This window comes from Chiloscyllium punctatum, chromosome 10, assembly GCF_047496795.1.
Source record: "Chiloscyllium punctatum isolate Juve2018m chromosome 10, sChiPun1.3, whole genome shotgun sequence".
In the NCBI taxonomy this organism is placed as follows: domain Eukaryota; kingdom Metazoa; phylum Chordata; class Chondrichthyes; order Orectolobiformes; family Hemiscylliidae; genus Chiloscyllium; species Chiloscyllium punctatum.
In genome coordinates, this window is record NC_092748.1 from 58,733,727 (window position 1) to 58,754,625 (window position 20,899).

The 20,899-nt window shown below is 40.8% G+C and overlaps 2 protein-coding genes across 5 annotated transcripts in view; one reads left to right on the top strand and one right to left on the bottom strand.

Annotated features, from left to right (window-relative positions):
* fastkd1 (FAST kinase domains 1) overlaps positions 1 to 6,334 on the bottom strand; it is a 53,375-nt gene extending 47,041 nt beyond the window's left edge. For 2 of the 3 annotated variants that reach the window (XR_011961685.1, XM_072579266.1), the window contains exon 1: positions 6,069 to 6,334. The gene's annotated coding sequence lies outside the window, so the exon portion shown is untranslated. Of the gene's footprint in view, positions 1 to 5,581; positions 5,695 to 6,068 lie in introns of those variants that run through there. The other variant, XM_072579267.1, reaches the window with a different exon arrangement.
* ppig (peptidylprolyl isomerase G (cyclophilin G)) overlaps positions 5,878 to 20,899 on the top strand; it is a 47,419-nt gene continuing 32,397 nt past the window's right edge. Inside the window, exons 1-3 of one of the 2 annotated variants that reach the window (XM_072579265.1) lie at positions 5,878 to 6,005; positions 18,436 to 18,517; positions 19,316 to 19,390. In XM_072579265.1, the coding sequence (XP_072435366.1) occupies positions 18,457 to 18,517; positions 19,316 to 19,390 (136 nt within the window). In that variant the 5' untranslated portion in view covers positions 5,878 to 6,005; positions 18,436 to 18,456. Of the gene's footprint in view, positions 6,006 to 6,345; positions 6,519 to 18,435; positions 18,518 to 19,315; positions 19,391 to 20,899 lie in introns of those variants that run through there. The other variant, XM_072579264.1, reaches the window with a different exon arrangement.

Sequence of the window (20,899 nt, forward strand, 5' to 3'; positions counted from 1 at the left end):
CTTACACTTGTCACCTTCCAATCTTTTGAAATCACTTCAGAGTCCATAAAACACTGAAAAACCACCAAACATCCACTACTATCCCAGCCACAGGTAACAACACTCTGGGATGCAGATTCCAGAGAACGTAGGTATTTAAATCCTATTAATCTCTCCAGTACTTTTTCAGTAACACTAATATCAATATCTTGAAGCTCCTCATTTATACAACTTGATAGATCCTCTGCTTTTTCTGGAAGGTTTTATGGAGTCATAGAGATGTACAGCATGGAAACAGACCCTTCAGTCCAACCCGTGCATGCCGACCAGATATCCCAACCCAATCTAGTCCCACCTGCCAGCACCCAACCCATATCCCTCCAAACCCTTCCTATTCATATACCCATCCAAATGCCTCTTAAAGGTTGCAATTGTACCAGCCTCCACCACATCCTCTGACAGCTCATTCCATACATGTACCACCCACTGCGTGTAAAAGTTGCCCCTTAGGCCTCTTTTATATCTTTCCCCTCTCACCCTAAACCTCTAGATCTGGACTCTCCGAACCCAGGGCACAGACTTTCTCTATTTATCCTATCCATGCCCCTCAATTTTGTAAACCTATATAAGGTCATCCCTCAGCCTCTGACGTTCCAGGGAAAACAGCCCCTGCCTGTTCAGCCTCTCCTTGTAGCTCAGATCCTCCAACCCTGGCCACATCCTTGTAAATCTTTTCTGAACCCTTTCAAGTTTCACATCTTTTCGATAAGAAGGAGACCAGAATTGCACGCAATATTCCAACAGTGGCCTGACCAATGACCTATACAGCCGCAACATGACCTCCCAACTCCTGTTCTCAATACTCTGACCAATAAAGGAAAGCATACCAAACGCCCTCTTCACTATCCTATCTACCTGCGACTCCACTTTCAAGGAGCTATGAACCTGCACTCCAAGGTGTCTTTGTTCAGCAACACTCCCTAGGACCTTACCATTAAGTGGATATGTCCTGCAAAGATTTGCTTTCCCAAAATGCAGCACCACGCATTTGTCTGAATTAAACTCCATCTGCCACTTCTCAGCCCATTGGCCGATCTGGTCCAGATCCTGTTGTAATCTGAGGTAACCCTCTTCACTGTCCATTACACCTCCAATTTTGGTGTCATCTGCAAACTTACTAACTGTACCTCTTATGCTCGCATCCAAATCATTTACGTAAATGACAAAAAGTAGAGGGCCCAGCACCAATCCTTGTGGCATTCCACTGGTCACAGGCCTCAAGTCTGAAAAACTACCCTCCACCACCACCCTGTCTTCTACCTTTGAGCCAGTTCTGTATCCAAATGGCTAGTTCTCCCTGTATTCCATGAGATCTAACCTTGCTAATCAGTCTCCCATGGGGAACCTTGTCGAACGCCTTACTGATGTCCATATAGATCACACCTCCTGCTCTGCCCTCATCAAGCTTCTTTGTTACTTCTTCAAAAAACTCAATCAAGTTTGTGAGACATGGATTTCCCATGCACAAAGCCATGTTGACTATCCCGAATCAGTCCTTGCCTTTCCAAATACATGTACATCCTGTCCCCCAGGATTTCCTCCAACAACTTGCCCACCACAGAGGTCAGACTCACCTGGTCTATAGTTCCCTGGCTTGTCTTTACCACCCTTCTTAAACAGTGGCATCACATTCGCCAATCTCCAGTCTTCCGGCACTTTGCCCGTGACTATCGATGATACAAATATCTCAGCAAGAGGCCCAGCAATCACTTCTCTAGCTTCCCACAGAGTTCTCAGGTACACTTGATCAGGTCCTGGGGATTTATCCACCTTTAGCCGTTTCAAGACATCCAGCACTTCCTCGTCTGTAATCTGTATTGTTTAGTTTCCCTACCATCTGCTAATGCATTGTAAAGACTGCTGACTTGCTTATAACCCACATTTTCACACTTTTCTAAATATCCATAGAATATTTTAGTTCTTTTTCATATTCCTTATTACTTTACTCATTCCATTTTCTCTTTCTTACACAATCTTCCTGCTTCTCCATTGCGGACTTCTAAAATACACCCAATCCTCTCACTTGCCACATTTTGGTAACTTTACACATCTCTGTCATATAATCTAATGACCACACGTTGGAAAGCTTCACTTCAAATAAAAAACGAAAACCATTGAAGCTGGAGATGTGAAACAAACAAAAATGGAAATTGGTTGAGAAACTCAGTAACTCTGGCAGCATGTGTGGAGAGAAAACAGTTAATATTTTGAGTTGAAACAGATGCTGCCACATCTACTGAGTCTTTTCAGCAATTTCCATTTGTGTGGGTTTTGGAAGGCTTTATTTGTTGGATTTTTGTGCATTATAAGAATGCATAATAATTTATTTCTCACTTTTTTTAAAAGACATTAGCTATTTCTTCAAACAATTTCCCAATCTGCTCCTCAGCAGTTTTTCATCAATTCATTTAGGAGATGTGGGCGTCACTGGCTGGGCCAACATTTATTACCATCTCTAGTTTCCCACGAAGGTGGTGATGCTGAGCTATGTTTAGATTAGATTAGATTCACTACAGTGTGGGGACAGGCCCTTCGGCCCAACCAGTCCACACCGACCTTCCGAAGAGTAACTCACCCAAACCCAATTGCCTCTGTCTAACACACCAAACACTACGGGCAATTTAGCAAGGCCAATTCACCTGATCTGCACATCTTTGGACTGTGGGAGGAAACCGAAGCACCCGGAGGAAACGCACGCAGATAGAGGGAGAATGTGCAAACTCCACACAGTCACCCAAGGCTGGAATTGAACCTGGGATCCTGGTGCTGTGAGGCAAGAATGCTAACCATTGAGCCAGCATGCCGCCCCTGAACATCTTGAACTGCTGCAGTCTGTTGGCTGTAGATAGACCCACAGTGCCATTAGGGACATAATCCCAGAATTTTGATGCAGCAATGCTAAGGAATGGATCTCTGTTTCCAAATCCAGATGGAGAGTAGCTTGTAAGGGAATTTGCAGGTAGTGTTGTTTCTACGTAACTGTTGCTGTTGACTTTCTGGATGATAGAAGTCACGGGTTTGGAAGGTGCCATCTAAGGAGCGTGGAAAATTCCTGCAGTACACTGTGTAGATGGAAAATTCTGCTGCAACTGAGCTTTGCCAAAGGGAATGAATGTTTGTGGACTGGTAACAAGCAAGTGGGCTGCTTTGTCCTGAATGGTATCAATCCTTAAGTGTTGTTGAAGCTGCACTCATTCAGCCAAGTGGAGAGTATTCCATCATACGCCCGACTAGTGCTTTATACATGGTGAACCGGCTTTGAGAGTCAAGTGATTTAGATGCTGCAAGATTCCTAGCATCTTATCTATTCTTGTAGCCACAGTACTTATATGGCTAGTTCAGTTCTGGTCAATGGTAATTTCCAGGATGTTGATAGCAGAGCATTTTATTTTTTAAAATTCGCTTGTGGATGTGGGCATTGCTGGTTGGCCAGCATTTATTGCTCATCCCTAGCTGCCCTCTAGAAGGGGTGGTGAGCTGCCTTCCTGAACTGTTGCAGTCCAAATGGTGTCGATTAATCCACAAAGGAAGGAATTCCAGGATTTTGACTAAGTGAATGCAGGGAAAGCAACATATTTCCAAATCAGAATAGTGAGTGGCTTGGAGGGGAACTTGCATGTGGTAGTGTTCCCACATATCTACTACCCTTGTCCTTCTAGGTGGAAGTAGTCATGAGTTTCTAAAGTGCTGTCTGAGGAGCCATGGTAACTTTAGTGATGGTAATGTCATTGAAACTCAAGGGACAGTGGTTAGATTCTCTTTTGTTGGAGATGGTCAATACCTGGCATTTTGTGGACCAAAACGTTACTTGCCACCTGCCAACCCAATCCTGGATACTGTCCAGGTCGTGCTGCATTTGGACACAAACTGCTTCAATCTTAGAGAAATCACAAAAGGTGCTATACATTGTGCAGTCATCAGCAAACATTCCTGCCTCTGATCTTATAACGGAGGGAAGGTCATTGATGAATCAACTGGAGTTTGTTGGGTCAAGGACATTGCTCTGAGGAACTCTAAGGATTCCTGTAAGGTTGTTCTGGAGCTGAGATGACAGGGTTCCAACTACCACAATCATCTTTCTTTGTGCCAAGTATGACTCCAACCAGCAAAGAGTCTTCCCCAAATTCCCACTGACTCCAGTTTTGCTAGGGCTAATTGATGCCATGCTTGGTCATATGCAGCCTGGTCAAGGGCTTTCACTCTCATCTCACCTCTGGAATTCAGGTCCTTTGTCAATGTTTAGACCAAGGTGAAAATGAGTGGAACCTAAATTGTGTGTAAGTGAACAGGCTATTACTAATGAGGTGCTGCTCGTGATGGCACCTTCTATCACTTTACTGATGATGATCGAGAGTAGATTGATGGGGCTGGATTTGTCAGGTTGGATTTTTCCTTTCCTTTTGTGTACCGGACACATCTGAGCAATTTTCCACATTGTTGGGTAGATGGGGTCTGGAGTCACTTTTGAAGACTCCTGGCATAGGTCCAGCTTGACTGTGTACCAATGTGCCACTACTTCTGTTGGGTCTGTCCTACTGGTTTGGGATATTGTTCACAAGATGTGATTTCATGCACATAACTATGTCAGGCATTAGTGATGAGGACTGTGCTTTTTTTTCCTTTCAAGCTTGCTAGAGGGCAGTTAAGAGTCAACCGCATTGCTTGGGTCTGGGGTCATGTGTACACCAAATCAGAGAAGGATGATAGTTCTCTTTCCCTAAAGTGATCCAGATGGATTTTACAACAATGGTATTTAAATCCAGATTTTAAAATTTTAATTAAGAAACATCTGCTCAGGTAGGATTCAAACCTGGGTCCTCAAAAACATTACTTGGGCTTCTGACTTACTAATTCGACTGTCAATACTACTCAGTCATTGACTCTGAAAGACCTCAATTACTGAATGAACAAGTTCACTTTCACACTTGACATAAAAATCTACCATTTTATGATCTCTGTTTCATAAAGATTCCTTTACAATTAGATTCATTAATTAGCCCTGTTTCATTGAACAATATTAGATCAAAAAATGACCCATTCTCTCATTGATTGCTCAACACTGCTGTTTAAAAAAGTCTTGCATACATTCCAAGAATGATTCCTCCACAATATTATAATAATCAGAGTTACCTAACCCTTATGCAAACTGAATTACTGTATTACTTTTATTACACAAATTGTCTATGATAGTACGTGGTGGGAGATTCAATAATAGCATAAAATTATCAGAAAATAAAAGCCTGGTAGGGTTATGGGGAAAAGGCAGGAGAGTAGTAACACAAGCGACACGATGGCCAAACGGCTTCCTTTCCTTCCCTTCTATCAATGGTTCAATATTGGTGTGGTCTTCACGACAATATATTGGCACGATGTAAATTCCGAAGCATAGGCACTAAAAACAAAATCTAACTGATGTTAACCATCACTTTGCACAAATAGAGAACTCAATGGGTAAGAGAAACACAAAGTGTATTTCAATGCCGGACGCTGATGGATAAAAGGTTCTGTTTTCTGTTCCCTTTTCGCTGCGACCCTCTCTAACCTTCGTGGAGACAGCGGCACTTATGTTCAAACTTCAGTTGCTTCTACTATAAAGGCTAGGCGAGCCGCTGTCCTTACACACAGGTGTCAGGGCCGAAACATCACCCTCCTCCATCCAGCGATCCTCCAGCTCGGCTGCAGACAGCTGGGAAGAGTTGGGGGAGTGAGCACACAAAGTGTCTTGAAGCCCGGATACCGAGGCACAGCTCGCAGCGCCGGGGGCTGCTCTGCCCCCAACAGGCGAACTCTGAATCGGCCTCCACTCACTGATTGCAGCCTCGTCAGTTCGAGCCGCCGAAACGCACCGGTTTCTCGAAGGCACTGACGTACTCGCAGCGCCATTTTCATTTTAAAGAGGCCGAGAAAGATTCATGAACTGTTCCAGCCATAACACCCGCCAACAAACACCATACCCCCGCGCAGCGGTTAGTCATTCTCTCCCTTTTCGATCTCAATTACTCCTCTCCCAACCTCTGTACTGATTTTACCTGATAGCTCGGCCACCATCGGCGAGGCCGCGATCCGGAGACTCGAGTAGATGGTGGATCCCAGTTGTCCTCCACCGCATAACGCAATACGCACCAACACAAACCCGTCAGAGAGCGGCTACCGCGCAACCTAACCTACCAACGCCGAGTGGATGGGGCGGGATGTGTACATGATTGACGTCTATGTCGACCAGTAGCGATGTCCGAAGTCAGTTCGAAGCTGCGGGGTGATGTGCTTAGGCCAATCGGGGTGCCGGGCGCGGGAGTGAGTGAAGCATGTGTGGTTGTAGCTACTCGGAGCCTGCTGAATGAGGCTTAACATTGTTGGGCCCGGAGTGGGATTGCGAGCGGGTTGAAAGCCCGGAATCGGTACCCGGTGCAACGGCCCACTGCGCCCTTCGGGAGCCTACTCCGGTTTAGGGAGCTGTGGGGTGGACGTTGTTGGGTGAAGTGAGTTTTTTTTTCCGCTGGTTTGGAGACGGTCTTGTTTGGTATTTTCGTACAGCGTCTGCATTTGCTTACAATATCTTTCAAAATTCACGGGGAGAGGACTTTAATTTATAGGTTGCCGGTGATGGGTTAAAAAAAAACACTCGAGAGGTTCTGAATAAACGTCTTGTTCCATCAGTGTGTTTGCTTTCGTTTCCATTTCCAAACTTCGGATAATGAACGACTTAAATTGATCGGGCAGACGAACTAAAATATTCTAGTAGTGGTATATCAAATGGTACTTCAATTTTGATGTAAACTGGGCCAAGACATGACACCCAAGAGTTTATTGCAGTCATTTCTATGGTAGCTGCTTCTTGGAAATCAATGGAGTTTGTTTGGCGGCCTGGGTGTGAAGGGGTGCTTGCAGATTGCAGAGAAGTTGATGTTGATAGCCATCGAAATACCTGTTTTAACACAATGCATACAATTTCCTCATGTAGTTGTATTTAATAAACTAATCATCATCTCACTCAAATTCAAGTAAAACTTGAAGATTGAAATAATTTCTACCAGTGATTATCATTGGGTACAATTTGTTTTATTGGTAAACTCGTTGAGGCCTAAACGATATTGAAACTCCAACTTTTAAAAAAAATCCCTTTTATAAAAGTTTGACCCTTAATAGTTATATAAATATTTTCTTCAATGCAAATGCAGCAAAAAAGAATTAACTCCTGTCAAAATATTTTAAATTGAGTGGTCTTCTTAATTATTCCAAGAGCAAACTTGCATTTTAGTCATGCTTTAGCATTGAAAGCTATCTTAAGGTGTTTCGGGCAGTGTTGGCAAACTAAATTTTAACATCAGTCACATAATGTGATATTATGATAGATGACCAAAAGATTGATTGTAGAGAGTGGTGAATCTGTGGAGACCAAGTCATTGAGTGTATTAAGATAGAGATAGGTTCATGATTAAGGAGATCAAAGTTGGGACAAAGGTAGAAGAATGGGGTTGAGAAGCATATCAGCCTTGATTGAGTGATGGAGCAGACTTGAAGGGCTAAATGGCCTAAGTCTGTGCTTGTATCTTAGTCTTGTGGTCCAGGATATTGAGGAGAAGCGGTTTTTGAACAGAATCTCCAAACTGGTGGGTTATCGTTATGGAATAATGAAAATTGAGGGATCTTGTTGCAGGACTGTAGGAGATTACAGATAAAGAGATGGGTGAAACTGAAGAAATATATAAACCAGGATGGCACTTTTAAATTAGTCATTTTTGGCCCTGGCATTGATTATAGGTTAACAAACACGTTGGTGAACAAGACTTAGTGAGAGTTAGAATAAGGCAGAAGAGCTTTTCATTATCTTATTAATAGAGGGTGAAAGGAGGAAAACCAGTCAGGGACTGTTGAAATATTCAAGTGTAGTAGTGTAAAAGAATGGATTTCAGCACCAATGAGACAGGAGCAGAATCATAAAACAGTTACAGCACAAAGGGCAACAGTCCAGCTGTCTGGTCTGTGCTGGCTGTCTGAAGAATGTTTTGGAGGTAGAAGTGGATGTTTTTGGTGATGAAGCAGATAGATGATTGGAAGGTGATTTCTGGATCAATTACAGTGCTATGCATTTGGGCAATTTGGATCATTTGTAGGCAGTGGTCAGGGAAAGGGGTAGAGTTAGTGGTTAAGGGACAGATCAAACTTGTTTGTATAGTATTGGATTTCACACTATCAATATTGACAAATTAGACAGTGGAAGAGTCGAGAGAAGATGCATTTATTAAAATAATGCTTATTGCTGTTGAATACTTTCAGCAATAAATATTTTTAAAATTATAAAAAATGTTGAGACAATATAATTTAAACAAGCTGCCTAAAGATTTATCATTGTTTAGACTCTCCAGACTTTTGAGGTGCACAGCCATCAAAACTGACTATGTTGCCATAGTTATTTTAAAAATACATTAGAATATTCTAACATAAACATTGTTTTACCATTCTCCCTACATAATGATGTAATTCCCTTAACAGAATCTGTGGACTAAATTCCACATTTCAGCTACTATTTTTGAATAAACTTTTTAAGCTTTATTTCAATTAACGTGTTTTCTTTAAAATTTCTGTCCACACTTTCAGTCAATAGAATAAATTTTGCAGCTGTTGCTATGCATATTGTAGTCTGTCATAGCCTTGAAGACCTCAACCAGTTGACTCTTAATTGTTTTACAATTGTATCTGTAAAGAATACAAACCCAAATCAACCTTCATACCTCCTAACCCCTTTTTCAAACCATCAAGTAAATTTTAGTAGTATATCATCATTGTCTTCATAAAATGGGTGCCCAAGCATAACAGTAAGGTAACTATGTTCTAACCAACATCTTTTGTAAGTCTGTTTTATCTCCATCCATTTATAATTAAAACCCCGGCACAAATTCTGTTTTTGTTATTTGGCCGATGTTATGACTATCTGTATGGATATTGAGGTCCCTCTGCTGAGTCATTCCATTTAAGATTTATTTTGTTTCTTGATTCTTTTAAAAAATACTTTCTACATCCACGGGGCGGCACGATGGCTCAGTGATTAACACTGCTAACTCATAGCACCAGAGTCCCGGGTTCGATTCCAGCCTCGGGCGACTGTTCGTGTGGAGTTTGCACATTCTCCCCGTGTCTGCATGGGTTTTCTCCGGGTGCTCCGGTTTCTTCCCACTGTCCAAAGATGTGCAGGCCAGGTGAATTGGCCATGCTAAATTGCCCATAGTGTTAGGTGCATTAGTCAGAGGGAAATGGGTCTGGGTGAGTTACTCTTCAGAGGGTCGGTGTGGACTGGTTGGGCTGAAGGGCCTGTGTCCACACTTTAGTGAATCTAATTAATCTAATCACAACTGTTCTGTTAGTCCAGTCTATACCCACCAACACAATTCTCATGATCCAAATGACCACAATTGGAGCCAGCAGCAAGTTTAGTTGTTGCTCCTTCTGTAACCAAATGCAGGAAATTTCATATGTAGTAAATATGTAGTAGGGTGGATTAATGGAATGCCATTTATGCCAGATGTCTGGTCAAGCATTTTTCCCTTCTCCTTTGCTTTCTATCCTTTATTCTTTGCCACTGTCTTCAACCACTGCTTTGTTCATGTGATCACATTATCATTGTCGCCTGCCTCCCGTGGTACCAGACCGAGTGCTTTTGAAATGCCATTGCATATTCATTTGTTTCTTCAAAGAATTTCAGGTAGGACAACTCTAGTTGTCCTCTGTAAACTAGATCCACTGACCCTGATTCATGATTCATTATTTTGTCTCAAGCATTTAGTCCTTCCACCTAATATTATGGATTCCAGTAGAGTCATAAAGATGTACAGCACAGAAACAGACTCTTCAGTCCAACTCGTCCATACAAACCAGATATCCTTGCCTAATTTAGTCCCATTTGCCAGCACTTAGCTCATATCCCTCTAAACCCTACCTATTCACATGCCTATCCAGATGTGTTTTAAATGCTGTAATTGTACCAGCCTCCACCACTTTGGCAGCTCATTCCATACACGCACCACCCCCTGCATGAAAAAGATGCCCCGTAGGTCCCTTTTATATCTTCCCCTCTCACCCCGAACCTATGCCCTCTAGTTCTGGACTCTTCTCCGCCCCCCCCCCGCCTCAGATTGCTAACAAATGATGACTAGCTACCTTTTATGTGTTATTTATTTGCTTCTCTTTAAAGCCAAGGTTATATTTGTCGCTCTGAAGTCCTCTGGCAAATGCTTTCCGTATAACTTTGAAAGATTATAGTCCAAAATAGGTTGATTTTATTTCAGTATGTTTTCATGTTCAAACACATTGTTCTTTTCTTTGATTGCATAGTATCATGTACATTTTTTTTGGAATTATATAGTGATGTTATAATTTCTATATTTGACATGGTAGGTGACATTTTGGATATCATTGCATGTGTACATATGTGTGTGTATCAAGTTGTGCTTGTCTGCAAATAATTCTGTCACATTGGCTCCCAACTTCAATATTCATAAAACAGCAAAAAATCAAAACTTGGAACAGATAGGAAAAAGCAAGAATGGAAACATTAAATTTGAATTTCAAGGATGGACAATTAGCAAAAGATGTCAGAATACTTCAAAAGGAACAGCAAACTCTTCAAATTCCTTCAAATATCTTTGATTCTGCACCCTCCGAGTAGGTAATAGGGTGGAAATATAACAATGGTAGTTATTCCTGTCTATTTTCTACAATAAAAATGTACGTAACAATTTCTTCTGATGGAATCCTATACAAAATCATGTTGCCAGTTCTTAAAACATTGTCCTTCAAATGCAGAAACTAGTTATGGTGGAAGTTATAACTTTTAGTATGTACATGGAATAATTGATATTACTAAAAAACATTTACAGTTTGTAGGTTCACCCATTTTGCTGGCAATTTTTTGAAGTTTACGCCTTTTTCTTCTACATACCCAGTTTAGAAAGGAGTTTGCAGTGGTGATGCTCATGTGCCTCCATTGCTCTTATCCTTCAAGGTGATGGGGTCATGGGTTTCAAAGGTACTGTCAAAGGAGTTTTGGTAAGTTGCTGCAGTGTATCTTGTAGATGTTACAATTGTATTGCTTCAACTGTGCCTCAGTGCTGGAGCAAGTGAATGTTAAAGATTTTATGCAAGGTGACTGCTTTGTCCTGGATTGTGTTGAGCTTCTTGATTGTTGTTGAAATTGCATCCATCTAGACAAATGGAGAGTATTTCATCAAACTCCTGATACGGGCCTTCTAGTTGGTTGGACTGGCATTTCAAGATAGGAACTGATTTACTCACCACAGTATTCCTACTTTGACTTACTATTATGGCAATAGTATTTTAAATGCTCATCCGGTTCAGAGTCTGGCCAATAGTAAACTCCGTGATGTTGGCATTGGAGGATTCATGTATGTTAAGGTCGTGGTTGGTTCTCCCTTGTTGAAGATGGTCATTTGCCAGTACTTGTGTAACACAAGTGTTATTTGCCACTTATCATCCCAAGTTTGAATGTTTTCCAAGTCTTGCTGCATGTGAACATAGATTGCTTCAAAATCTGATTAGTAAATGGTACAAAATGTTCTTCAATAATCAGCAATCATTCCCTTGTCTGACGTTATGATTGAGGTATGATTATTGATGAAACAGTTGTAGATGGTTGCACCTTGTTCACACACTCAAGGAGTTCCTGTAGTGATGCCTGGGACTAAGATTATTGAATTCCAGTTAGGTATATCTCCAACCAGCGGGAGCTTTCCGCCAATTCGCATTTACTCCCATTTTGCTAGGACTCCTTGAAGCCATACTCTGTTATATAATCCATTAATGTCAAGGGCAGGTATTCTCTGGCCAGCTGAGGAATCCAATGCTTTCTTTTGCTTATGTTTGGACCAAGGCTGTAATGTCATCACTCTGGTAGAACCCCAATTTAGTGTGAGTAAGCAGTTCTTTGCTTAGCAATGTCGACAATACAATGTCAACCTCTTACATTACCTTGCTGATAATCAATAGTAAAGTGCAAGGTCAATAACTGGCCAGATTGGAATTGTCCTTTTTTTTGTGGTCACCACATACCTGGGAAATTTTCTAAATTTCTTGGTCTTCACTACTGAAGTATTACTCTCACCCATTTAATAAGGAAAACACTGTCTAGCAATCACCAAAAATAGAGGTCACGCAGGTCTGTTGCCGTCAAAGTTGGCTATCTACCTGGACTTGTTTGGAAATTGGGCACTGCTTGCATAAATTTGTAGTGAGTAAAACCTAAGAAGAATTCACTAGGGCAGTTTGGATAGGCAATGCATTGGTGCAGTGTGTCTCCAGACCAGTTAACTGATTCACATGCCAATCTATTCTGCACTCTAAATCATCCTTGATCCAACATTCCTGTAAAAAAGCTTGTCACATGCCTCATAATATTTAATATTGAAAAGCTTGGATTATGTTTTAATCAGATTTAACACAATTTAGCTGGATGCTCAAAATAATTAGAACATCAGTTTATAGATAAGTAACCACAAAGTTTTCTTTGGTTTCAAAAAGATAAAACAGCTTGACCTTGAACTACCCACGGCCCAAACCTACCAACCGGAATCCAGAATTCACTACGTATTCATCATATGCACATAGGTCCTCCGGGGAATGGAATTGAAGCAAGTGGGAAAGTAAAGAATCTTGGCTTTTAAAATGAATCACTTTTGGAAAGATTTGTGACAAATCCTGTTAAGCTATACCTAAAATAGCATGTTCTTGATTGTGTTTACAGGATAATTCATTGTAAAACAAAATATGACATATTGTCCTTGCACAAGACTTTGATTCAGCCTCAATTATGCACCAAAAAACATTAAAAGCAGGATAAGGCAAGGTCATCGCTCCAAAGCTAGCCCTGCATTCAGTATGAACATGATATGTCTGTCAACTCTAGTTTCCATCTCTATTCCTATATTCCTTGATTCTGTCAATGTCCAAAAAGCCAGTTAGGAAACTGCATTGATTTTGGTTTTTCTCATGGATGATATTGAAGTTATAGAAAGGATGAACAGGAGCGCCACAAACTTAAGTTCCTAGTTTGGTACATATAAAATGCTAAGTTGTTTTTGGAAAGGCATCACTTCAAATTCTAGAGACTAATAAAATTTGGAATTAACAAAAATGTGTTGTTGTGAGCCAAATATTTTAACACACAAATGAGGAGAACCACACGTTAGGAAGGGAAGAATGATGTTGTATGTTAGATAGTTTTTTTTTCCCCAGAGAGAAGTGGATCCATGGAACAGATTGCTGGTTCATGTAATGGATCTTAATTTGATGTAGTCTTTCAAGAGAGAACTGGATCTGTTTCTAGGTAAAATTGGCAATCATTTTGTACAAAAGGTTGGTACTCTGTTGTAACATTTGCAATTTTGTTCTCAACTAGTTTTAGTAGACTTAAGGAGTCAGCGAGAAGTTTTCTTGGCTTTCTCCCCTTAAATGACTGGAATTCCTGCCTGGGAATTTGCCCCTTTCTAGAGGTGACTTGGTTTAGCTCAGTTGCCTGGATCATTGGTTTGCAGAGCAGTGTGATGCCAATAGCTTGGGTTCAATTCCCAGCAACGGTTTGAGGTTACCATGAAGGAATCTCCTTCTCAACCTTTTCCCTCACCTGAGGTCTGGTGGCCCTCAGGTTAAATCACCACCAGTTGCTTCTCTCTGATCAGAGAGCAGCCCCTATGGTCTGGTAAAACAATGGCGACACAACACAGCACAACCTGAGATGACTCTGATGAGTAGAGAAAGCTTTACTGTGATGTATAAAGTATCAAAACAACATTGACAGGTCGGATAGAACAATTATTCTTTTCTAGCTCATTATTGTTTCTACTTCTCTAAATGCACAAGTTTGCCAAATCATGAGTGTGATTGATGTACTGGAGTGTAAATTGATAGGTAATAACAAGTGTAAGCAATAATTGATTTTTATTGATTGTCAAACAATTTTGAAGCATCCATATGTATATGCTATTTGCAACACTTGCTAACAACCTGAATTAGGCAGACTGTTGGCAGTTAGTAACTTTTGACCTTATTTAAGACTTTCTGGAGCAACCTTTAAGCTCTTTTTACCTAGAGCAGTAGGGTGCAAAGAATTTTATGTGAATATTTGTTCTGATCATGCATATTTTACAAATATTTTCTGTAAGAACTTTTCAAAATTAAATGAATTTTCAGCTTTATCATAGGTATTGTTAGAGAGAGCTTTAACTACTTAGAGGAGGGAAGGAAGGAAGAATTGAATAAATTAAAGGGAAATTATCAGGCAATGAATTAACTTAGCAATAAAAGTAATGATAATATGACAGGAAGGGACAGTGATCGCAGATTTGAGAGTGTGCCAACAGATAAGTCTAGCACTTACAGAAACAGTTTAAAAATTTGAATTAGAGGTCCTGTACCATTTTTAATAATACAGATGAATTGGCAGCATAACTAGAAATTCATATATTTTGTTTCTTTAATTCACTCAGGAGGTGTGGGGGGGGAGTGGATGTTGTGTAGAATGGTCAAGGATGTTTGAGCTTCTGGTGCGACAGGAGATGTGTTGATGGTATCTTGATAGCACACTCTTAAGGTTGGCTGAGTTGAAGTCACCAACTACTGTGCATAAGGTCTTGCGGTATTCTGTCTCAAGGCTTTGTTCTTTTGATAAAAATGACCTTGAGCTATGAAGCATACATTCCATTCTTAAATCTTTACCATTGTATGTCCACTGTTATGCCTCTTGTGAAGTTTCCCCCTCTAGCACAGTCAACTTACCCCTTACATCTTTTATAGTTTTTTTTAAATTTAGGAGCCTAGTTTTGGATTGCAGTTCTTCACTTTCTATACCAATGAAGAAACCATGTTTTGGTAATGTTTCTTAAAGGACCCCTCACGGCACCATTTATTAATTAACTCGTTCTTGTTGTGTATACCCAAATGTAGGAATGCCTCCGACATTGAGTTGGTTTTTCAACATACAAGATGAATTTTGAATATGTTGTACACCAGGAATTTATCTGCTATGGTTTTGCCTAGTCTATATGTAAATTACAATAGTACATAATTACTGTAGTGCCTTGTTGCATGGATCTCTAACTTCCTGTTTAATGCCTTCCCCTATCTCACCGTTATTGTTTGGAGGCCTGTAATAAACCCTTGCTAATGTTATCCACTCATTGTTGCTTCTTAGCTCTAACCAGACTGACTCCACATCTAGATTTTCTGCACCAGTATTCTTTTGTACTATTACACTAATTTCATCTTTTACTAACACCACTCATTTTCTTTACTGTTCTGCCATTTTTCTCCTAAAGATTGCAGACCCTTGGATGTTCAGTTCCTAGTCTTGGTGACCCCATAGCCACATTGCCATAAAGGCCGTCATAACACACCGATGTACAAATATTTGCAGCCACAGTTGCAATTACAAGACATTCATCTACTTTATTGTAAATTATATTCATAATCTCCATCAATAATTTGGATTTGGGGATTAAATTATCTTTTCACATTTGTAGGATATACAATTGGTTGGAAATGTGTGTTGTGAGGAGGATGCAAAGACATTTTGAGAGGATTTGGAGTGACTAAGAGTGGGCAAAAATTTGACAGATGTAATATGTGCATAAATGTGTAAATGTCCACTTTGGTAGGAAAAACAGTATTTCTTAAATGGTGGGAGAAGTAATTAGTGTCCTTGTTCTTAAGTGAAGGTTTATGTGCAGATACAGCAAGCAATTTAATGATTGCAAGCAGATTTGAATATAGAAGTAATAATGTCTAGCTGAATTGCATAGGGCCTTGGTAAGATTGCACTTGGAGGATTAAGTGCTGTTCTGGCCTCCTTAGCTGTGGAAGGAGAGAATGCATCAGAAGTTCACAAAATGAATTCCAGGGATGGAGGGATTGTTCTTTGAGAAAAGATTCAATAGACTAGGGTGGGGAGGGGAGACTGGGTGGAAATCAAGAACCAAGAACCAGGCAACCAGGGTTAGGCCATGTGGGATGGGATGAGGAGGAAAGTCTTCACTCAGAAGCTGATACTTTGGAGTTCTTTGCCTTTGAGGGCTATGGAGGCTTAATATTTGAGTTTGTTCAAGATGGTAATTGATAGATTTCTACAATTTAATAATTTCTAAAGATACAAGGTCAGTCCAGGACAATGGCCTAGAAGATCAGCCAAGATGTCATTGAATGGTGGGAGGGCTCAAAGAAGTGAGCTAGTGGCCTACTCCTGATCCAGTCTCTGATGTTCTAAGTTCTATTCTATAGATGCAGCAAAGTAATCCCCATATCCACTTCCTTGCCTTTTCCCCATTACCCTTGATTCCTATGCTGTTTAAAAATCTGTCTCAATCTTGAAAATATTTGACCCACCCTCACAGCCCTTTGTGGTATTGATTTTGTGAGAATTCACAACCACCTGAACAAAGAAACTCGTCATCACTGTCGTAAATATGATCCCATTCTGAGATAATATCCTCTGGTTGTAGACCCTCCCACAAGGGAAACAACTTTACCACATCTACCCTCTTAAGACTTCTAAGAGTCTTGTAAGTTTCAATAAATAAGTTGTAATGAAGAAATAACTTTACAAATGGATAAGGATAGGTTAAGTGAATGAGTGAAAATTTGATAGATGAAATTTGATGTGGACAAGTTTGAGGTTATCCCTTTTGGATAAACAGGCCATTTATTATCTAAATGGGGAGAAATTCAGAGTGCTTCAGTGCAAAAGGATATGGGTGTCCTTTTGTATAAATTACAGAAAGCTGGTTTGCAGGTGCAGTGGATAGTAGGAAGGGAAATGGAATTTTGGCATTTGTTGCTAAATTGACAAAGTATAAAAGTAGGGAAATGTTGCTGCAACTGTACAAGACATTAGTGACACCACCTGGAGTATTGCACACAATTTTGACCCTATTACCTAAGGAGGGATTTAGTTGCATTGGAGATTTGTTCAGAGAAGGTCCACTAGATTGATTCCAGAGGCAAGGGGTTCAATTTATGAAGAGAGACTGAGCAATTTAAGTCTATACTATATGGGGTTTAGAACAATGAGAGTAGATCAAATTGAGATACATAAGATGCCACAAATGATTGACAAAGTAGACATTTAAAGACTTTTTCCTCACATGGGCAATCTAGAAAGAAAGGTCATAATTTCAGGACAAGGAGTAGCAGGTTTAAAGCTGAGATGAGTAGTTACTTCTCTCAAAGGATCACAAATCTGTGAAATTCACTACCCAGAGTGTGGTCAGTGTTGGGACATTGAGTAAATTTGAGGAGGAGATAGATTTTTAATTAGTAATGGGATTGAAGAGAGCAGGCAGGAAATTAGAGTTGAGGCTGAGATAAGATCAGCCATGTTGGTATCAAATTGCAAAGTGTGCTGAAGGGACTGAATTGCCTGCCCCTCTCCTTGTTCTTATGTTCTAATAGGGTCACCTCTTATTCTTTGTTCAAACAAGCAAAGGCCCAATCTTTTAAATCTTTCCTCATATGACAGTCTGTGAATAGCTGGTATCAGCTTTGAACTGCTACCAATGCCAGCATATCTTTCTTTAGATAAGGGACTCAAAACTGTTCAGTTTTCCACCTATGGTCTGCCTTATAAAGTTTTAGCAAGACCTCCTTACTTTTATGTTACATTCACTTTGAAATAAAGTCAACATTTCATTGCCTTCCCTATTATCCACTGAACTTGGATGTTAGATTTTTTTTGATTCATGGATGAGGATTCCCAAATCTCTTTATTTTGTAGCTTTCTGCTGACTTTCTCCATTTTAAATATTATTTAGCCGTTCTGTTTTGCCTGCTGAAAAGCATAACCTCACATCTTTGCCCACTCAGTTAAGCTGTCTCTATCACTCTGCAGGGATCCTAATTACTTGCCTTCCCACCTATTTTTATCATCCACAAACCTGGTTCTCATGCATTCACTTTCCTCATCCCAAATCATTAATATGTTTTAATAATTGTAGCCCCAGCACTCACCCCTGTGGCATACTCCTAGTGAAGACTAAGGCGAAGTGTTTATTTAAATTCTCTGCCATTTCCTCGTTCCCCATTGTTATTTCCCCAGCCTCCTTCTCTCAGAAGCCTGTGTTCATCATTTGTTGTCAACTAGCAGTTTGTTATTCTGTTTGTACATAGACTTTTCTCTGCTTCATATAACTGCTGTCTTTGGCCATAAAATTAAGTTTTGCTTTCCAGCAAACCGAAATGGTAGACCCCGAGCTTTAAACTTAGAAAATAATTAGATCACAGTTAGTGAGATGTAAGAGTGAAGGTGCAAAAAAGAAAGACTTAGTTCATAAGACTGCACTGTGAGTAAATCCCTTATGCTGAATATTTGACTAATCATGGCATCTGTTTCTTCTGCAGTAACTACAGCTTGTGAATAGCATGGGGGTGAAAACACAACGTCCTCGGTGTTTTTTTGACATAACAGTCAATAATCTGCTTGGTAAGGGAAATATACTATAGCAATTATGTTACTTGCATGAATACACAAACTTTCAATATACAGAAATGACCATGCTTCAGGTTTAGCTTTTTGAGTTCATTTTGTTGTATTATAATTGCAAACATTTTACTGACGTTGTTCTTTAACAATCTGCTGTTGGTTTGGAACTTTGTTGCAAGTTCAAGTTGTGCGGTTAAAGGAATACGTACATTTATTGGGAATGTGAGTGGAATGTATTGTAAGTTTCAGAACATTATCACTATAAATTAATAAATCATAATGTGCAAGGTTAACGATGCTGTCCTTCAGGAAATACAGGGCAGAAAAAAATGTATATTCCAGTATTTTGCTCCAACATGTATGGTGAGGGTTCTTGTGTTGCAGTGTTAGTGTCCCTAACTCTGAGTCAGGGGGCCTGGGTTCAAATCCCACCTTCTCCAGAGGTGTGTGATAACATCTTTAACTAATTTAAAAAAAATAATCTAGTGTTTAGTGTCAATGTCAAGCAATCTCATGTTCTGTGTAGCATAGGTCAGATGCAGAAGAAAACACCCTTTGCACATTCTCAGCATGGTGCATTAACTGAAGGTCTACAAGATGCTTCTTCCTACTTCCATGTAAAATTTCCACTTCTCTCCAAGTGTCTTTCTTGAATGAAGTTGTCACTTTGAGTTGCGAGGGTTTTGATATTGTTTTGCGTATTGTTGATAAAGTTAGTAACTAAATGAATGTAATATGACGTTAATGTAGCAATAGAACTTTTATTATACTGTTTAAGACTTTGGTTTTTTTTTACAGTAGGCAGAGTTGTCTTCGAATTGTTTTCAGATGTGTGTCCAAAGACTTGCGAGAACTTTCGCTGCCTCTGTACAGGTTAGTTGGGAGTGCGGAGTGCTTTGAACTAGAACTAAGAAAGATGTTTTGGTTTTGTTGGATGTTGAATTGGATCTTCCAATCTGGGCGGGAATCCCTAATTTCTAACCCAACTCAGACAAAATGTCAACCACTTGTCTTTGGAGGAACTTTCTGGGTGAATGTCTGAGGTAGGAGCCTTCCCTGTCAAAGTATCACACATCCAATCCAGAAATCAATGCACGAGAAAAAGAGGACTGCAGAAGCTGAGTATCAGAGTCGAGTGTGTGGTGCCGGAAAAGCACAGCCGATCAGGCAGCATCCCAGGAGCAGGAGAATTGACATTTCGGTCATAAGCCCTTCATCGAGAATGAGACTTGTGGACCTGGGATCTGTGAGGTAAATGGGAAGGGGGTGGAACTGGGGGAAGGTAGCTGAGAACGCAATAGGTAGATGAAGGTGGGGGACAAGGTGATAGGTCGGAGAAGAGGGTGGAGCAGATAAATGGGAAAGATGATGGACAGATCCTGAGGGTGGTGCTGAGTTGGAGGCTTGGGACTGGGATAAGGTGGGGGAAAGGGAAGTGAGGAAACTGGTGAAATCCACATTGATCCTGTGTGGTTGCTACCGTCCCCCCAGCCCCACCCCCTTCCATTTATTGCTCACACCCTGGCCCACCAGCCTCTTTCCCGATGAGAGGCTTATGCCTGAAATGTTGATTTTCCTGTTCCTCAGATGCTGCCTGACTTGCTGTGCTTTTTCAGCTCTCGACAGAAATCCATTCAGGCAGCAATGGGGTGCATCGGTGCTGAAACCAAAATCCCTTTTGCCGCAATCTACCACAATCCAAGGGTAAAAGTCCTAAGCCTACTCTAAAGCTACTGAGAGAAAATAAGTGAAGGGATAGAATGGCAGATAGGAAGGGGGAGTTGGGAGCAGATGGGAAAAAAGGTATAGGTGATAGGGCTGAATGTCTGGTGGAGCTGGCCAGGGTGGTCGCACGTGACTGGGTGAGGGCTTAGGGTATATCAGAGGCTGTTGGTTTTAGGGTGCTTAGGGGGATGGGGGTGGTTGATGAGGTTTGGAGATGGTCACAAGGGTGGCTGGGGTGTTAGGGAATGTTAGGTTCGGATGAGGCATTGAGTTTGTTATGTGGAGGCCAGGGGAATGCATGGAGATTGAAGTTCTGCATGTGTGCATGTCATGGAGCAAAGGGTGTGCGGAACCCAAGGAAGCTGGTGGCAGGTGCCAAAGCGTGTGGGGGTCAGTGCTGGTGAGGGCGCAGTGCATATAACTTCTGAGGAGTATGTTGGAGTTGATGGGGTTACGGTTGTGGGATTCAGGATAGGATGGATGGCAATACGTGGCGATCAGTAAGATGTGGGAGTTGGTCAAGATTGGTTGATGGGTGGGCATGGAAGCTGGGAGATGTCAGGTTTCAGTTTCAGGAGAGATTGGTTGCGATTGTGAAATTTGTGGGAGATGAGAGATGGTTGGGTGGTTACAGGAATTGGAGTGCTCGGTGACTGG